Below are 17,333 nucleotides of genomic sequence, written 5' to 3' on the forward strand. Positions count from 1 at the left end.
CCTGATGAGGGGAAGAAACAACAACCCAAACCCTGATATCCTGATGAGGGGAGCAATAACAACAACCCAAACCCTGATATCCTGATGAGGGGAGTAAAAACAACAACCCAAACCCTGATATCCTGATGAGAGGAGTAAAAACAACAACCCAAACCCTGATATAATGATGAGGGGAGCAATAACAACCCAAACCCTGATATCCTGATGAGAGGAGCAATAACAACAATTCAAACCCTGATATCCTCAAGAGGGGAAGAAACAACAACCCAAACCCTGATATCCTGATGAGGGGAGCAATAACAACAACCCAAACCCTGATATAATGATGAGGGGAGCAATAACAACAATTCAAACCCTGATATAATGATGAGAGGAGCAAAAACAACGTTCTGATAACAGGTTCCACGAGGCACAGCAGGAACAGGGACAGGAACAGCACTCACTGTCCTGCACAGGGCACATCCTCACACTGATGGATAAGGAGAAGGTTGGAACAGCCAGGATCAGGGATTATTAGATCAGGGAACAGCAAGATGAGAACAAAAGACCTGACAGTTGTTTTGGTTACCTGCAGGGTTTGTTGTTTTTTTTTGTTTGTTTGTTTTTTCTTGCTTTGGGCTTTTTGTCTGTTTTGTTTATTTTTTTGTTGTGTTTTTTATTTTCTGTTGTTGTTTCCTTGGAGTTTGTTTGGTTTTGTGGGGTTTGTTTGTTTTGGTTTTTGTTTGGCTTTGCGGTTTTGGTGTTTTTGTTTGTTTGGTTTTGGGTGATTTTTTGTTTGGCTTTTGTTTGTTTGTTTTATGGTATTAATTTTTGTTTGTTTTGATTTTTCTGCAAGGGCCAAAGTTTAGCTTTGGATAGGAAAGACCCAAACGAAGGGGAGCAGCCAAGCTGGTCCCCTCCTGCTCCTGGTTGCTGCCAGGGAATGCCAGGATCAAATCAGGATCCCCTTTGCCGTGGAGTTCACCCAACATTTTAACCAGATCAACCTCCTCACCTCCTGGGCACGATTCTCCATAGGACTTGACCCCAGGAAATTGCCACCATCAAAATTAATTTAAAAATCCCAGGATCCCTGAGGCTGGAAAATCCCTCCCAGCCCATCCAGTCCAGCTGTGCCCAGGGCTCTGAGTGCCACATCCAGGAATTCCCTGGACACCTCCAGGATGGGCACTCCAACCCTCCCTGGGCAGTGCCAGTGCCTGAGCGCCCTTTCCAGGCAGAAATTCCTGCTGCTGCCCACCCTGAGCCTGCCCTGGCCCAGCCTGAGCCCATTTCCCCGTGTCCTGTCCCTGTTCCCTGGAGCAGAGCCCGACCCCCCCGGCTGTCCCCTCCTGTCAGGAGCTGTGCAGAGCCACAAGGTCCCCCCTGAGCCTCCTTTTCTCCTTTCCCAGCTCCCTCAGCCTCAGGAACAATCAGATAATGTCACTTTTCTTCCACTAACTGCTGTGACAGTAAAACCCATGGGCTTTGCCCAGCCAGTCCCCACCCACATTCCCAGGAATGTGACCCGGTCAGGTCTGGGATGCTCTGGCACAGGACGATGAAGGGAGGAGCTGCTGCTCACAGGAGCAGGACAGAGCATCCCCCGTGTGAGCAAAGCCCTGCTGTGCCCCCAGCAGGAGATGCATTTACCATTTTCAACGTGAGCCAGCCTGTGCATGAGGGGCAGCCACACAAGGCACTGGGGAGGGGGGTCGGCCATCAGCGTGTCCAGGAACATGTTGAGCATCACCTTCTTCTGCAGGGAGAGCACAGGGAGCTGCAGAGCCAAGCATGCATTGCACACCGCCACGGCCTCCCCAGCCCAGCCCTGCTCTGTGCTGCCAGGGGCATCCTGCACTGCCACACTCATGGAATCAGGGAAGGGACCTGGAACATCCCCCAGTGCCACCCTGCCATGGCACGGACACCTGCCACTGCCCTGCATCCCTGGCAGTGCCCAGGGCCAGGCTGGACACTGTGGGAATCCAGGAATTCCCTCTGGCTGCCCTGGGACCCTGGCAGGGGTCAGGAACCCCCTGGACAGAGCCCCCAGAGACACTGGCTGTGATCTCTGTCCATGGAAAAGAGTTTTCAATCTTACAGGATGAATTACCAGCTCTGAGTGTTTGATATAAGTAATAATTAAGTGTGGCACGGGTGCAAAAGTAAAATTTTAGGATTCTAGATGAGGGGTCCAAAGGGGACAAGATGGAGGAATTGGGTGTGCCTTGTCCTTTTTCTCCTTCTTCATGCCCTCCATGTTTCACTGTGGTGTTGGCATTTTTCTGTTGGTTCAGGCTGGGGACACACTGTCCAACGTAGGTGACAGATATTGGCACGTTATTGTAAATCCAGCACAGGTAGTTTGTGGTATTTAATGTTTGTACCATCCCACTGAGGGCAGAGCCCCACACGCTGCCCTGCAGGACAGAGCTGCGGCAGGGCAGCAGAACATGTTAGAGATAAACAGAATAAACAACCTTGAAACAGCACAGACCAATTATGGCTTCTGCTTTGGCAGTGGGGCAGAAAGACAGAGACTTTCTACAATCTCAGAATCACCAATACCCACAGATCCAACAGGACACTGGGGCTGGACAGTGGGAGGGGTCCCTGCCGTGGCAGGGTGGCACTGGCTGGGATTTCAGAGCCCATCCAGCCTAAACCATTCTGGCATTCTGAGAACATTTTTGGCCAGAGGAGTTTAAACTTTTCAAGTCCCAGTGTCCAACCTGGCCTTGGGCACTGCCAGGGATCCAGGGGCAGGACAGATCCAGGGACTCTTGGGCACTGCCAGGGATCCAGGGGCAGCCACAGCTGCTCTGGGCACCCTGTGCCCCTCACCACCCCTCCAGGGCACAATTCCTAATTCCCAATATCAGGTGTAAATCTGGAGCCTCGCTGATTCTGAAATCAAAGGCTGTTTCCTACTGTGTCATATGCCAAATATGCTAATTGCTAATTAACTTATATTTAGTCACTATAAATTTTACATCAAATGCTGGAGAAATGTTTCTTCTGGAGCATCATCATCATCTAAACATTTAATTTTAGGCTTAAGATCAATCAGGTTCATGTTTACAGTTGATTTAAGGATTAGTTATATTATTTACATTACCTCAAACGAGAAACAAATCATTGGAACAATTAAAATACAACTGCAATGGATTTAAAAATAAACTGCTCACATAAGGTGTTTATTTTGAACAGATCCTGGAAATGACTTGTTGAAACTAATTTAAAAATTAGTTTTACTTTACTTTACTTTTCACTTAACACAGTGAAAAAGCTTTGAAAAATCAAGGGAAAATAGTAAAAATTGTGTGGTTTTGGTTTTGGGAAAGAAATTAAGTCATTCCTGATGTCTGATGGGGAATAGGGGTGGCCCTTCAAGGAGGGGAATCAACTGAAATGACAGAAAATCCTTCAATTCTTATTTTGAACTGTTTCAAAGTGCTTGGGTTGGACAGGGGACCTCAGTGACCCCCAGCCCCAATGCCCTGGGAATCCCAAATCCCAGATCCCAAATCCCTGATCCCAGATCCCAGATCCCAAATCCCTGATCCCCAATCCCTCATCCTCTCTGATCCCAGATTCCAGATCCCAAATCCCTAATCCCAGATCCCAAATCTCAGATCCCAAATCCCCAGACCCCAAACCCGAAACTCCCGATCCCCAGACCTCAAATCCCCAATCTCAGACCCCAAATTCCAGATCCCCAAACCCTAGACCCCAATCCTCGATCCCAGACCCCAAATCCCAACTCCCAGACCCCAAAACCCCAATCCCAGACCCCAAACTCCTGACCTCCAAACCCCAAATCCCCGATCCCAGACCCCAAATCCCAACTCCCAGACTCCCAAATCCCAAACCCCCAATCCCAGACCCCCAAATCTCCAATCCCAGACCCCAAATCCCCGATCCCAAACCCCAAACTCCCGATCTCCAAACCCCAAATCCCCAATCGCAGACCCCAAATCCCTGATCCAGACCCCAAATCCCCAGTCCCACACCCCAAACTCCTGACCTCCAAACGCCAAATCCCCACTCCCAGACCCCAAATTCCAAATCCCAGACCCCAAATCCTCGATCTCAGACCCCAAACTCCCGATCTCCAAACCCCAAATCCCTGATTCCAGACCCCAAAATCCCGATCCCAGACCCCAAACTCCCGATCCCAGACCCCAAACCCCAGTCCCAGACCCCAAACTCCCAATCCCAGACCTCAAACCCCAAATCCCAGACCCCAAACTCCCAATCCCAGACCCCAAACCCCAAACCCCAATCCCAGACCCCAAACCCCAAACCCCAGACCCCAAACTCCCAATCCCAGACCTCAAACCCCAAATCCCAGACCCCAAACCCCGATGCCAGACCCCAAACCCCAAATCCCAGACCCCAAACCCCAAATCCCAGACCCCGATCCCAGACCTCAAACCCCAAACCCCAGACCCCAAACCCCAAATCCCAGACCCCAAACCCCAGTCCCAGGCCCCAGAGCCCACCCCATACCTGCTGGGGGAAGCAGGTGCGCACCGAGTGCTCCGTGTAGCCGAAGGAGGGCCCCTCGAACACGGCCGTGGGCAGCTTCAGCACCTCCCTCAGGAACTGCTCAAACTTGGGGAAAACCATCAGCCCGTTGGAATCTGAGATCTGAGAGAAAATATCTGTAAGAAAATACAATAAAGCCCCCCAGTAAATACGGGATCACTGCGGGAACGGGTCCCTTGTGCCCCGAGGGGTTCCCTGAGCTGGGCTCTGAGCAGCACTGCTCCAGGACAGCGTTTATCCAGGGCACTGCTCCCATCCCTGCTCCCTCCAGCCCACCCCAGGGCACTGCTCCCATCCCTGCTCCCTCCATCCCACCCCCCTGAAACGTAAACTTTAAGGCATTTAGAGATTTAGAGGAGCTAAGATTTTAGTTAGAAATAAGCCTTACTAGAGTTAATTAAAATAAGAATAATAAATGAGTAGGCCTTGATGAAGTTAGGAGTTAGTAGGTAACTAATAATTGATTGCTTGTCAGCACAATGTTTAGTTAGCTGGGTTTATAATGAAGAATATAGAAACTGATAAATAGCTTTTAGGAACATAAGACAGTTGTGGGCCTCCTCTGTTCTGAAACCAACTGTAGACAAGGAATGGGAGTTCTACCAAGAGTTCATTTGTCATATTTGCATTGAAAAGGTAGAAAGGTCACAACGAGGAAGACTTCATTTACTTCCTCATTTTGGGACCCCTCCCCATGAAAAGGACACCGACCCATTTCAAGGGACAAACCACACATGCTGAATGGCTTTTGGAGTGATTAGCATACGAAGCGGGGAATGGGATGTACAAATATGATGAATATGTATTTGTATTTTGTGTATTCAATACTTGTATGGATAAAAAGACTCTGTAATCACCTGGAAGGTGCGGTGTGTATTTGGGAGTGACCCCACACACAATAAACACACACTTGCTAACTCTAAACTGTTAGAGAGTTTTTGTCCGTCACAGTTGGATATCGATACTAGATCAATATCCATATTTTTTAATAAATCACCAGGGCACAGCTCCTGCCCTGGGAGCTTTGGGACAGAGAGGGAGCAGAGCAGGAGAACTCCACGGGAGCACAGCTTGAAGCTGGAGCTACAGAAACCCCTCAGAGGAGGCTCAGAATGGAACACAGCTCCAACATGCCACAGGCACAGCTGGCAGAGCTCCAGGGAAATGCAAACTGAGGGCACGGGGGGATGCCAGGGGCACAATATCCCGGGATCCCTGGGATTGAAAATCCCAACCTGTGCCCAATCCCCACCTTGTCCCAGCCCAGAGCTCTGAGTGCCACATCCAGGAATCCCTCCAGGGATGTGACACCTCCCTGGGCAGCCCCTGCCAAGGCCTGAGTGCCCTTTCCAGGCAGAAATTCCTGCTGCTGCCCACCCTGAGCCTGCCCTGGCCCAGCCTGAGCCCATTTCCCCGTGTCCTGTCCCTGTTCCCTGGAGCAGAGCCCGACCCCCCCTGGCTGTCCCCTCCTGTCAGGAGCTGTGCAGAGCCACAAGGTCCCCCCTGAGCCTCCTTTTCTCCAGGCTGAGCCCCTTCCCAGCTCCCCCAGCCCCTCCTGGGGCTCTGTTCCCTCCCCAGCTTCACCAGGAGGAAGCTGAGCACAGAGCTCATCCCCAGGAACTGCACAGGTGGCCAGGTGGGAAGGGGAATCAGATCCCATTTTGGATCTCAGATATTGGGAATTGGGAATTGTTCCCTGGCAGGGTGGGCAGGGCTGGGATGGAATTCCCAGAGCAGCTGTGGTGCCCCTGGATCCCTGGCAGTGCCCAAGGCCAGGCTGGACACTGGGGCTGGGAGCACTGGGACAGTGGAGGTGTCCCTGCCATGGCAGGGGTGGGATTTAATGGGGTGGAATGGGATGTAATGGGGTGGGATTTAATGGGGTGGAATGGGATGTAATGGGGTGGGATTTAATGGGGTGGAATGGGATGTAATGGGGTGGGATTTAATGGGGTGGGATTTAAGATCCCTTCCAGCCCAAACCATTCTGAGATTCTGAGAACATTTGTGATGAGAGGAGTTTACAGTTTTTAAGCAGCTCTGTGAGGACAAAAGGGGCTGAGCAGACGTTCCCTGGTGTTTTAAGGATGGAAGGAGAGGAGGGAGGTGCTGTGGTGCCCCACTCCCCGTCCCTGGGGGTCCCTGGGGGTCCCTGATCCCCTCCCCAGAGCTGCACTCCAGCAAAGGCTGGTCCAGGGGCAGGATGCAGAGCAGGAGAGGAGAACCACGTCCCAGCAAACAGAACCATCCTGGATCCAGGATCTCCTTGCACAGGTCTCTCAGCAGCCCTGCTGCACGCCCAGAGCCTGGCACTCTGCAAAGGGAGGCTCCACCCATGCAAACACGGCCTAGAATTGCCCAAAATGTGGCAGATCCCAGATCTCCTCAGTGGCACTGAACCCTCTGTGCTGTTATTTCAGGCACCATCAGTAAATAAACATCAAAAAGCTCATGCTGGCAGAAAATAACCTTCATTTCAGTGATCAAAACCAGCTCCAGAAAAAAAGGCACTTTCAGAAAGGCACATTTCCAGTAAACTGGAGAAATAATCCAAATTTCCTGAAAGAATGAGCTCAGGAAGAAGCCTGCAGTGCCTTAGTCAAGAGGGATAAAGCTGCCTGGAATTTGTATCACTGACTGAACAGAGCACCTGGAACTGAAGGTCTCTTGAATAATGTTATAAAATAAAACATATTAGGAGGAATGGGGAGAAAAAGAAAAAAAATAATTTTAATGGTGGATTTGTGTATTTTAGAAATATAAGCCAGCCAGAAAAATTAGACTTAACCTAGAAACTGAATGTGGAAAAAAAGTCAGATGAAAACCCACATAAAATGAAAACAATGGAAACAACTAAAATTAGAGAGCCAGAATTCCAGAATCCATGTCCACTCTGGAGCAGAATCCCTGCAGAAGCGGCCCCTGCACAGGAGCTGAAGGTCTGCAGAGACCCTGGCAGGGTGGGATGGGTAGGACATGACACAATTGTGTTTGAAATGGGCTGAAACCTCCTGGCTGTGCTCAGGACATTCATCTGAGCTGAGCAGACAGCAGGAGTCAAGTGATCCTAAAGAGAGAGAAATTCAAAGTATGGAAATCTGAAAATGAGAGAGGACAGCCCAGGCTGTGCCAGGGGAAATTAAAAACCTCTCCAAACCCCACCAACGTCTGCCTTGCAGTGAAGAAATTGAGTTTTGTCAAAGTGGGAAATTTCCACACGGGGAACTGGCAGTGAAATCAGAAATGATAAAAAGCAGGATGGAATGATATCCTTTCAAAGGGTGACAGGATGAGAGGGAACAGCCTCAGGCTGAGCCAGGGCAGGCTCAGGCTGGACATCAGGAGCAATTTCCCCATGGAAAGGCTCAGACCTTGCAGGGTCTCTCCAGGAAGGGCTGGATGTGGCACTCAGGGGACAAGGTGGGCACTGGGCACTGGATGGGCTGGGAAGGATTTTCCAGCCTCACAGATCCTGGGATCCCTGCCTTGCACAGACCCACAAGGAGCTGCTCTGCAAGGAGAGCATGTCCCAGGAAATTCCAGAGCCAGGGAAGGGCCCCACTGAAGCTCCCCCAGTCCCTCTGTGCCACAGGGACACTCCCAGGACACCGTCCTACCCCCATCATTCCAGGGACCACGGGATGAGAACACTTTCAAAACACAACTCCCAGGACTGCAGAGAGCTCCAGCCTGCTCAGGGAAGGGAGGCTGGGCTGGGACAAGGAGATTTTGGGGGTGAGGTGGGTCAGTAATCAGGGAGACGTGTGGGAAATGGATTTGTAAGGAATAAAACAAGACTAGATATTTTATAGAACTATGAAAAATACATTGCAGCAAGACAATATGGAGAAAAAATAGAGGTGATTAGTGTTAGAAGTAGCAGCAGCATTGTGCAGCAAAAGCTAAAAACATTTCTCAGGTATTGTAACCATGAAATAGGCTGGCTTCTGATGGAATTGCACTGAGTTTTACATCTCTTGTTTCTCACTATTCACCAAGACTGGTAACAGAATAAAACCTTTTTAAAACACCTCTCAGTTACCCTGCCTCTGTAAAATCTGGGAAAACCAACAGGAAAGAGAGGGGAAAGCCAAGCAGCACAATCATGATGCTCAGAAGAAATCCAGACTGGGGGAGCAGCTGAGGCAGGGACATCAGAAGCCTGTTCCCCCCGAGGGAATGTGCTGGGCAGGCACATTCCCTCCCTGGAGCTCTGCTGGATCTGCCTGCAGTGCAAGTGGCTCCAGGAGCAGCCAGGGGTGAGGGGGTTTGACACCCACCACACCTCTGGGAGGTTAAAGCAGAGCTGTTCTCTGCCTCTCCATCTGCCACTGCTCACTGCAGTGCTCCTGCAGGAGCCCCGGGGTTCCTGTCCTGAAGGGGAAGGAGCAGCTCTTTGCAGTTCCCCATCTTGCTCAGGATTTTCCAAAATTCTTTAACCACCAGTTTTCCCTCCAGCTGGAGGAATCCTGCTCCACGTGCTCGTCCAGCAGGATTTGGGCTTTGGGCTGTGGGTCAGCAGGGCTCAGGGCAAGGGACAGGGCTGGGAGCACCCTGGGACAGTGGGAGGTGTGTCCCAGGTCCCTTCCAACCCAAACCATCCTGGGATTCCACCTCAGCAGCTGGAATGACAGAGTGAGAAGGTGCAGAGAGCCTCAGGGGAAGCAGGAGATTCACAGGAGCCTCCAACATCCTCAGTGCAGGGAAATTCCCTGAGCCATTCCCACTGGAAAACCAGCCCTCAAGTTCTCCATTTAAAGAAGTGCCCAAGAGCTTAGATTAAAGGAATGGGCTTGGGAAAACTCCTCAGTGCTGGGCTCGGGATAACCAGGAGCTAGACCATGGAACAAACATCCCTGGACTGTCCCAGGAAGGCCTGGATGTGGCACCCAGTGCTCTGGGGACAAGGTGGGGACTGGGCACAGCTTGGGATGGGCTGGGCTGGGAGGGATTGTCCCACCTTAGTGACTCTGGAATTCTGGGATTCACAGCACAGCTCCAGCTCAGCGCAAAGATCACGGAATCAGCAAAACAAACCCCCTCCAGAACCCAATACAAGAAACACAGGAAAGGAAAGAGTCCATAAAGGCTGGGACTCCTCAGGGGTACTCACATCTGAGCTTGTCCAGGATCTTGCCCCCACACATGGTGGCCAGCATGGCTTTCACTGAGAACACCGTCAGCTTCCCGTGGCCCTCGCTGCAGGGAAAGGCACCGTGAGAACTGCACAGAATGGAAACACAACCACCCCAGAGCCCCAGAAACCACGGGAGGAACAGCAGCCACCGCCCCCAGCAGCTGCCAGCACCTCAAATAACCTTAACTCCATCTGCTGGCCAGGGAACTTGGGCTGGCACGGAAAATACAGAGATGGGGAAAGCACAGGGTGAGTGTGGGGAGAGCTGGAAAAGCAGAATTCCCCTGAAGAGCTGAAATTCCTCCTCAGGGCACCAGCCAGGCAGAATTCCCAGGAAGGGCACCCTAGGCATTGCCCAGAGCAGCTGTGGCTGCCCCTGGATCCCTGGAATGCCCAAGGCCAGGCTGGACACTGGGTTGGAGCAGCTGGGACAGTGGGAGGTGTCCCTGCCATGGCTGGGGTGGCACTGGATAACTGGTACAGTCCCTTCCCACCCAAACCACCCCAGGATTCTGGGATTGTACCTGCCAAAGGGAATGTTGAAGGTTCTGATGGTGCCAGCAGCACGCTCTGTGAGAGCCCTGTGACTCTGAGCATTCCAGCAGCATGGGGATGGGCATTTTTATACATTTTTATACATTTTTATACAAGGCCTGCCTGCCCTGCTGCTGAGCTCCTGGAGAGGGAGCCTTAGCCCTGCTCTGCCTCAGCCCTGCCCACGCACAGCGAGGCACAGAGCTGCTGCTGCCCCGGGCTGGCATCCAGATGTGCTGCTGCTCTGTGCCAGGATCCAGCTGTGCTGCTGCTGCTGGGAGCCCAGACAAGGGAGAGCTGGCAGGGCTGGGGGAAAGTGGGGAACAAAATCCTACCTCTAACTAAAGCCTCCATCTTCTGAGGCAAAGGTGACCATTCCTGGGTTTAAATCCTGTAATTTCAGTGTGAGCTGTCTGAGAGTAACCAAACCCTCAGCCAAGCCTTACAACTTGTCCTAACTAGGACCAAGCAGGGCTGAACAGAAACTCCCCTGGGTTCTGCTGGCACAGGAGCTGCTCTGAGCTTTGTGCTGGGTTTATTTGTCCCCAGTGAGGCAGGGACTGCGCTGGACTCTCTGAGGGACACACCCAGCTTCTGTTTGGTGGCAGTAATTGTCCCATCAGGAGAGGATCAAAGTTTGGGCATCACAAACAGAGCAATTGTTTGGCACACTCAGTGTTGGGCACTGCCCTGGTTAAATCCCCTCTGTGGGGCAGAAGCAGAAGCCAGATCCCACTGAATAAAAAAGCTGATTTGGAGAAAGGCAAGAGCCAAAGTAAGAAATGCCAACCACTGCTGCTCAGAGAACACAGAGGGGCACAGCTACTCAGGATCAGCAGAGCAAACCCTGCAGACAGAGGCTGTGAGGCAAACACGTAAAACTGGGCACGAGCAGGTGCCTGGACAGAACCCTGAGCAAGAAATGAGAATCAGCTTCATGGGGTCACAGCATGAGGGGGCTGCAAACTGACAAGACTGAGTTAAAAAAGGGTCTTTTTGAGCAAGATTCAACACAACACATTCACTTTTCAAGCACTGCTAACCCCCAGGAGGCAGCAGCAGGGTCTGAGCCCAGCCCCAGCAGTGCCAGGAGCCCCTCAGAGGGCAGCCTGGGCACACTGCCCTGCCCAGGCAGCACACAGGGGCACTACTGGCCTGTCATAGGCTGCCAGCATGAAGTTGAGCAGCAGGCTGATGGACTGCTCCACGCTGATCTGGTGGGTGGAGGGCAGGCGCTTGTTCAGCTGGTAGTAGATGGATGAAATGATGGTTTCCAGCCGGGACACGTTGATCTCCGTGCTGTGATCCAAGGTGTTAAGGCCATTGTCTCGGAAGGCTTCAATCATGTTCCAGATATCAACAAGGTGAACTGAAAAACAGAGGAAAAACCATTGAGTTCTGCTCTGCAAGGCATGCAAGGCCAGAGATGGCACTGCCTGTGAACAGAGCTGGCTCTCCTTTGGCAGGAACAGCCTCTGTGCACAAAGTGAGAGGCTGAGCTCCTCCAGGGACACAGCAGTGCCCAGGTGTGGCTTTCACTGCTCCCTTCAACACCTGGCTCTGTCACAAACAGCTCCTGCAGGAGCACAGCCCTCCCCTGAGCATGCAGGGTTTCAGCCAGCAGCCACAATCCCTCCCTGGCAGGGTGGGCAGGCCCTGGCACAGCTGGGGCTGTCCAGGATCCCTGGCAGAGCCCAGGGACAGGCTGGGCAGAACTTGGAGCAGCTGGGGCAGTGGGAGGTGTCCTTGCCATGGCAGGGCTGGCACTGGATGGGCTTTAAGGGCCCTCCCCAAACCCAAACCACTCTGGGATCTGATGATGCTCTAAATCCACTACAAACTGTTGACAGTAATTTTGAGCACCCTCATGCTGACTCGTAGAGTGCTGAAGGAGGAACTTGATGTTCCAGTTAAACTCTGACAGTTTCCAGCTGATCCAGTTCCCAAACCCAGAGCATAATGTTTTATAAACACAGGTCTGGGGCTCCAAAGCATTCCCCCAAATTTCCCTGCTGTATCCAAGGGGTGTTAACAACGTGCAGAAAACCTTTTCCAAACCACAGCAAGTGATCTGCAGAACCACATGAAACAATATCCTGAAATGTTTCCAAGCTTTGAGGTTTGCAGGAGAGTGGAGAAGACATCTAAGGATCAGCAGCCACCCAAGCTGAGCACCCAGAGCTGGGACACGGTGACATTTATTGTTCTGTTCCTTTGAGAGTTTTAAAGTTCTTCTAAAAGTTTCTTATGTCTTTTGATGTTTACATATTTCTACTGAATTTTCTCACACTGTTCATATAAACAATGATTGTTTTGCATTCTTCTTTGTGGGAGGAGAGAATTGATGGACTGTTGGTTTGACCCTCCCATCCACTGTCACTTTTGCTATTGTACATATAGTGGAGTCAGAAAATAAAGTTTGGTTTTTTTGAGGTTTTTGTCTTATTTTTTACATCTAGCCTGCTCCTGTGAGTTGTTTTGTGCTGTAGTGTAACAACACTCACTGCTGGGTGCCCCACAGAAGGGGCTGCACTCAGTGTGAGCTCGTGCCTTCCTCCCACTGACCTGCTCTTGTATTTCCCCCAAAAACCCCCACAAGGACCAAGGCCAGGCTCTCCCACCCTGTGAGCAGGGAGAGCCCAGAGCTGCCCAGCCCCATCCCAGTGCCCTGTGCAGAGCTCTGCAGCTGGCACTGCTTTGTGCCCTGTGCTGGAAAGCAGAGTTGAAACCCTCAACCTGCAACACAGCCAGGAGCTAACGCTGCGTCCAGGGCTGAGGCAGCCACCAGCACAGGGATCTGGGGTAGGGCACCACCACAGCCCAGGGACACAGCAGGGACACGTGTCCTGCTGGCCTCCTCCTCCTCCTCAGCCCTCCTCCTCCTCCTCAGCCCTTCTCTCCTGGCCTCCTCCTCCTCCTGCTCAGCCCTCCTCCTGGCCTCCTCCTCCTCTCCTCAACCCTTCTCTCCTGGCCTCCTCCTCCTCCTCAGCCCTTCTCTCCTGGCCTCCTCCTCCTCATCCTCAGCCCTTCTCCTGGCCTCCTCCTCCTCCTCAGCCCTTCTCCTGGCCTCCTCCTCTCCTCAGCCCTTCTCCTGGCCTCCTCCTCCTCTTCCTCCTCCTCAGCCCTTCTCCTGGCCTCCTCCTCCTCCTCAGCCCTTCTCTCCTGGCCTCCTCCTCCTCCTCCTCAGCCCTTCTCTCCTGGCCTCCTCCTCCTCCTCCTCAGCCCTTCTCTCCTGGCCTCCTCCTCTGCCCTTCTCTCCTGGCCTCCTCCTCCTCTCCTCAGCCCTTCTCCTGGCCTCCTCCTCCTCCTCCTCAGCCCTTATCTCCTGGCCTCCTCCTCCTCCTCCTCCTCCTGCTCAGCCCCCTGCAGTTCCTGTGCCCTGGGATTAGGGATCTCCTCCCACACATTTTCCTGCTCGGCTCTTTGCTGTGCCCAGCTCAGCAGGGCCAGGGCACAAAGTGCATCCTGCTCACCTGGCATTCACCTGGCATTCACCTGGCATTCACCTGGGAGCCATCCACGGTCAGAGCCCACAGCAGAGAAGGGAGAACCTGCACTGCCCAGAGCTCTCCATGGTCACAGGTGTCCCACATGTCCCCACAGGGACAGTCCCTGTCCCTGTGGGGACATGTGGGACACCTGTGACCATGTCCCTGTGGGGACATGTGGGACACCTGTGACCATGGAGACTGTCCCTGTGCTCACTGGGGCTGCCCTGGGCTTCCCTGTGAGCAAACAGCCCCTGACACAGCTCAACACCATCAACACCCAGCTCTGAGGGCACAAAACACCACAAAACACCCTTGGACTTGACATTTTCTGAGCACTGAAGAACAAATGTGAAGAAATTACAGAATGTGGGGCAAGGCTCGCTGCCTCTTTCATTCCTTACTCAATTCTAGATTAGATCTCTGTTAAACACAGCTGGCAGGGCCTGACCCTGCGCTGCAAGGGTGCAGCCCTGCAGCAGCCATGCAGCAGCCATGCAGCAGCCATGCAGCAGGGGAGGAGGAGGCTGGCAGCACTCACGGTTGCACCTCTTCTGCACGAAGCGCAGCTTGCAGGCGGTTCTGTACGTGGACAGCCGGATCACGTCGAAGTTCTGGGCTCCTGCAACAAACCACAGCTGGGGTTGGGCTCCCCTGCAACAGCCACTGCACTGCCCGAGCCCAGCACACCCCTCTGGCTGCCCCCAGACCCTGGCAGGGGGCTCGGACACCTTGGCATGAAGTCAAAAACACCCGTGGCTTCCATTTTAGCCTGTGTAAAACTCTCAATTTTGTATGAGGAATTACAAGCCACAAGGGTTTGAGTAGTGTGGGAATTGGATTAACACAGAGTGGAAAAGTAGAATTTTGGGATTTTTAGAATGGGGTTCAAGGGGGTACCAGATGGAGGAATTTGGGCGTGTCCTGACCTTCTCATTCTTCTTCTTGCCCTCCATGTCTTGGTGTGGTGGTGACACTTTTCTGTTGGTTTAGGATAGGGACACACTGTCCAACACAGGTGTCAGATATTGGTGCGTTGTTATAAACAGTCTGTATGTAACTTTTGATATAAAAGGCAAACGCTGCCCAGAGGGCACACAGAATGCCATGGCCTCCTTTCTGGACAGAGCTCAGCAGGGCAGAGCAACAATGCTTAGGTAAGAAGAAATAAACAACCTTGAAAGCACAATGGGACACATCCATGTTCCCTGCCCACCTTGCCAGGGAACAATTCCCAATTCCCAGTCTCCCACCCAGCCCTGCCCTCTGGCACTGGGAGCCATTCCCTGGGTCCTGTCCCTCTGTCCCTGTCCCCAGTCCCTCCCCAGCTCTCCTGTCAGCTCTTCCATGTGCTGTGAGGCTGCAGTTGGATCACCCCAGAGCTTTCCCCTCTCCAGGCTGGACACTGGGACACCCTGGGACAGTGGGAGGTGTCCCTGCCATGGCAGGGGTGGCACTGGGTGGGATTTAAGGCCCTTTCCCACCCAGACCACTCCATGAGTCCATAACAATGCTATTCTGGAAACAAACCAGTATAAATATGTAGTTTTAAGTCAGAGCTCCCTCAGTCTGTAACTGGAATTAAGGACATGCTGGCCTAATCCAGGAATTCCCTTCAGCCCTGACTCCTGCAGGACAGCAGGATAATGTGATGTCATGCAAACACCAATTCTTAACTCCTCTTTTCCAGAGGAGGATCCTGCACAAATCAGCCCCCAAACCATGCCTCGAGTCACACCAGCACTGCAGGGCCATTTTTTAATCTCTTTTTAAGGCCAAAGGTGCTCTGACTGCTCTCACTACTCATTGAAATAGCTCTCCACAAACCTTAGGCACTGGCATAGATGAGAGATGTGAACATTGCCTAAGGAAGGAGCTCCCCAAAACCCAGGGAGCTGTGACTCCCCTTGGCCCTCTCCTCCTGAGCAGCCCCCAGGAACAGCAGGCTGATTTTCCCTGCCTGGGGCTGGGGGACAGGAGGGGGATGATCTGCTGCAGCTGTCCCAGGGAAGCTCTCAGTGAAGAAGCAATGGCATCATGTCTTCAGATTTCCTACTTACTCATTTCCATGAACAGCTGCCTCTTCTCTGCCATGGTCCTCCTCCTCTTCCCACTCTCCTCAATCATCCTGGAGACAAAAATGGCAAGCACTGTTTGTGTTAGGGTTCTGTTACAAGAGCAGCAGATTCTGTCCCTCAGTGGGAGCAGTCGGATTCTGTTTGGGGATTCCAGGACACAGACAGACACCTCTCACCCTTATCCCATTACACACACACACCTCAGGCTTGTTAACACCTTCCAAGGCAGGGCACGGCACAGGAAACATTAATTCAACACTTGAATTGCTTCACTTTGCAAAGCCCAGAGCTGCACTGATACATGCAGGAATATCCCATAAAGAATTGCTCTGTGTTCTGAGCCAGAAAAGGGAGATGCTGCACTTAGAGACTTTGGGGCTCAGCAGGAACAAGCTCAGCCCATTCCCTTCCCTGGCTGACAGAGGTTAGTGACCCCTCTTCCCTGAAGGACCACAGAATCCTTTAGCTTGGAAAAGGATTGGTGGGGATGTTTGGTTTGGGAGAATGCTGGCTTTAAACAAAACTTGTTAAAATTAATTTCACTTTGAGCCCCAACACCTGAGGTCCCATGGGATTTGTCAGGGAAATAAAGAACTTCAAACTAATTAAGTTGAAATAAAACCAGTTTGGTGACAGAGGGCTCCCTTTCCTTTGAAAACAGATTAAAAGAGTGACAGGAGCAGGGAGCAGCTTGTACCCCAAGGTAAGGGGGCACAGGGACAATTCAGCAGCTCTCAGGGCTTATCTCACTACACAGTCTCAAAAGATGCCAAATTTCAGTCCACTGCAGCAAAAAAAAAAGGAAAGTTAAATCAGCAACAGTGTGAAATTTAATTTATAATTCAACTAATCATTACATTGTTCCTTGATTACCAAATTCACCAACTTAAAAACCATTAAATATAGGTTTTATGTGTCTAACCCCAAAAAAAGACAAAAATCCTAACAACTCTCCTAGAGCTGCATGCAGACCGCAGGAGGCAGCTGGCTCAGCCCAGCCTGAGATGGCAGCAGGAGCAGCAGCCGTGCCTTGGCACTGGCACAGCTCCCTGAGGAGCAGTCCCTGGGCACAGCTGGGCACTGCCCGAGGTCCTGGGGGAACCCCAGAGCTCAGAGCCCACCTCAGCAAGGAGAGAAGCACGTGGGCTCTGCTCTGAAAACCACATTGCACTGCCATGCTTTGGAAAGCCACAGACTCACAACCAAAGGCTGCTGTGTCTTCACTCTATTTGTTTTACAGGAAGAAGCCTCAGTGGTATTTTTTATGACGTGCAGAAGTTGGGTGTTTTGGGCACATGAGCTTCCAATCCCATCTCATTCTCCACAAAGCACCTGACACCTCCTTCCACCTCCTTCCCCAGAGGTTCCTCATCCAGGGAATCCCAGGGTGGTTTGGGTGGGGAGGGACCTCAGAGCCCACCCAGTGCCACCCCTGCCATGGCAGGGACACTTTTCCCTGTCCCAGGCTGCTCCAAGTCCTGTCCAGCCTGGCCTTGGGCACTGCCAGGGATGCAGGGGCAGCCAGAGCTGTCCTGCTCAGCCTGGCACAGAGCAGAGCTCCCA

At 52.2% G+C, this 17,333-nt stretch overlaps 1 protein-coding gene across 6 annotated transcripts in view; it reads right to left on the minus strand.

The window, feature by feature from the left end:
* Window positions 1–17,333, minus strand: part of DTNB (dystrobrevin beta) — a 131,743-nt gene that overhangs the window by 104,371 nt on the left and 10,039 nt on the right. For 5 of the 6 annotated variants that reach the window (XM_072926207.1, XM_072926206.1, XM_072926205.1 and 2 more), the window contains exons 3-8: window positions 15,753–15,820; window positions 14,234–14,314; window positions 11,360–11,573; window positions 9,647–9,732; window positions 4,495–4,649; window positions 1,633–1,738 (exon numbers count right to left, since the gene is read on the minus strand). In XM_072926207.1, the coding sequence (XP_072782308.1) occupies window positions 1,633–1,738; window positions 4,495–4,649; window positions 9,647–9,732; window positions 11,360–11,573; window positions 14,234–14,314; window positions 15,753–15,819 (709 nt within the window). In that variant the 5' untranslated portion in view covers window position 15,820. Of the gene's footprint in view, window positions 1–1,632; window positions 1,739–4,494; window positions 4,650–9,646; window positions 9,733–11,359; window positions 11,574–14,096; window positions 14,197–14,233; window positions 14,315–15,752; window positions 15,821–17,333 lie in introns of those variants that run through there. The other variant, XM_072926208.1, reaches the window with a different exon arrangement.

This window comes from Taeniopygia guttata, chromosome 3 (genome assembly GCF_048771995.1).
Source record: "Taeniopygia guttata chromosome 3, bTaeGut7.mat, whole genome shotgun sequence".
NCBI lineage: Eukaryota > Metazoa > Chordata > Aves > Passeriformes > Estrildidae > Taeniopygia > Taeniopygia guttata.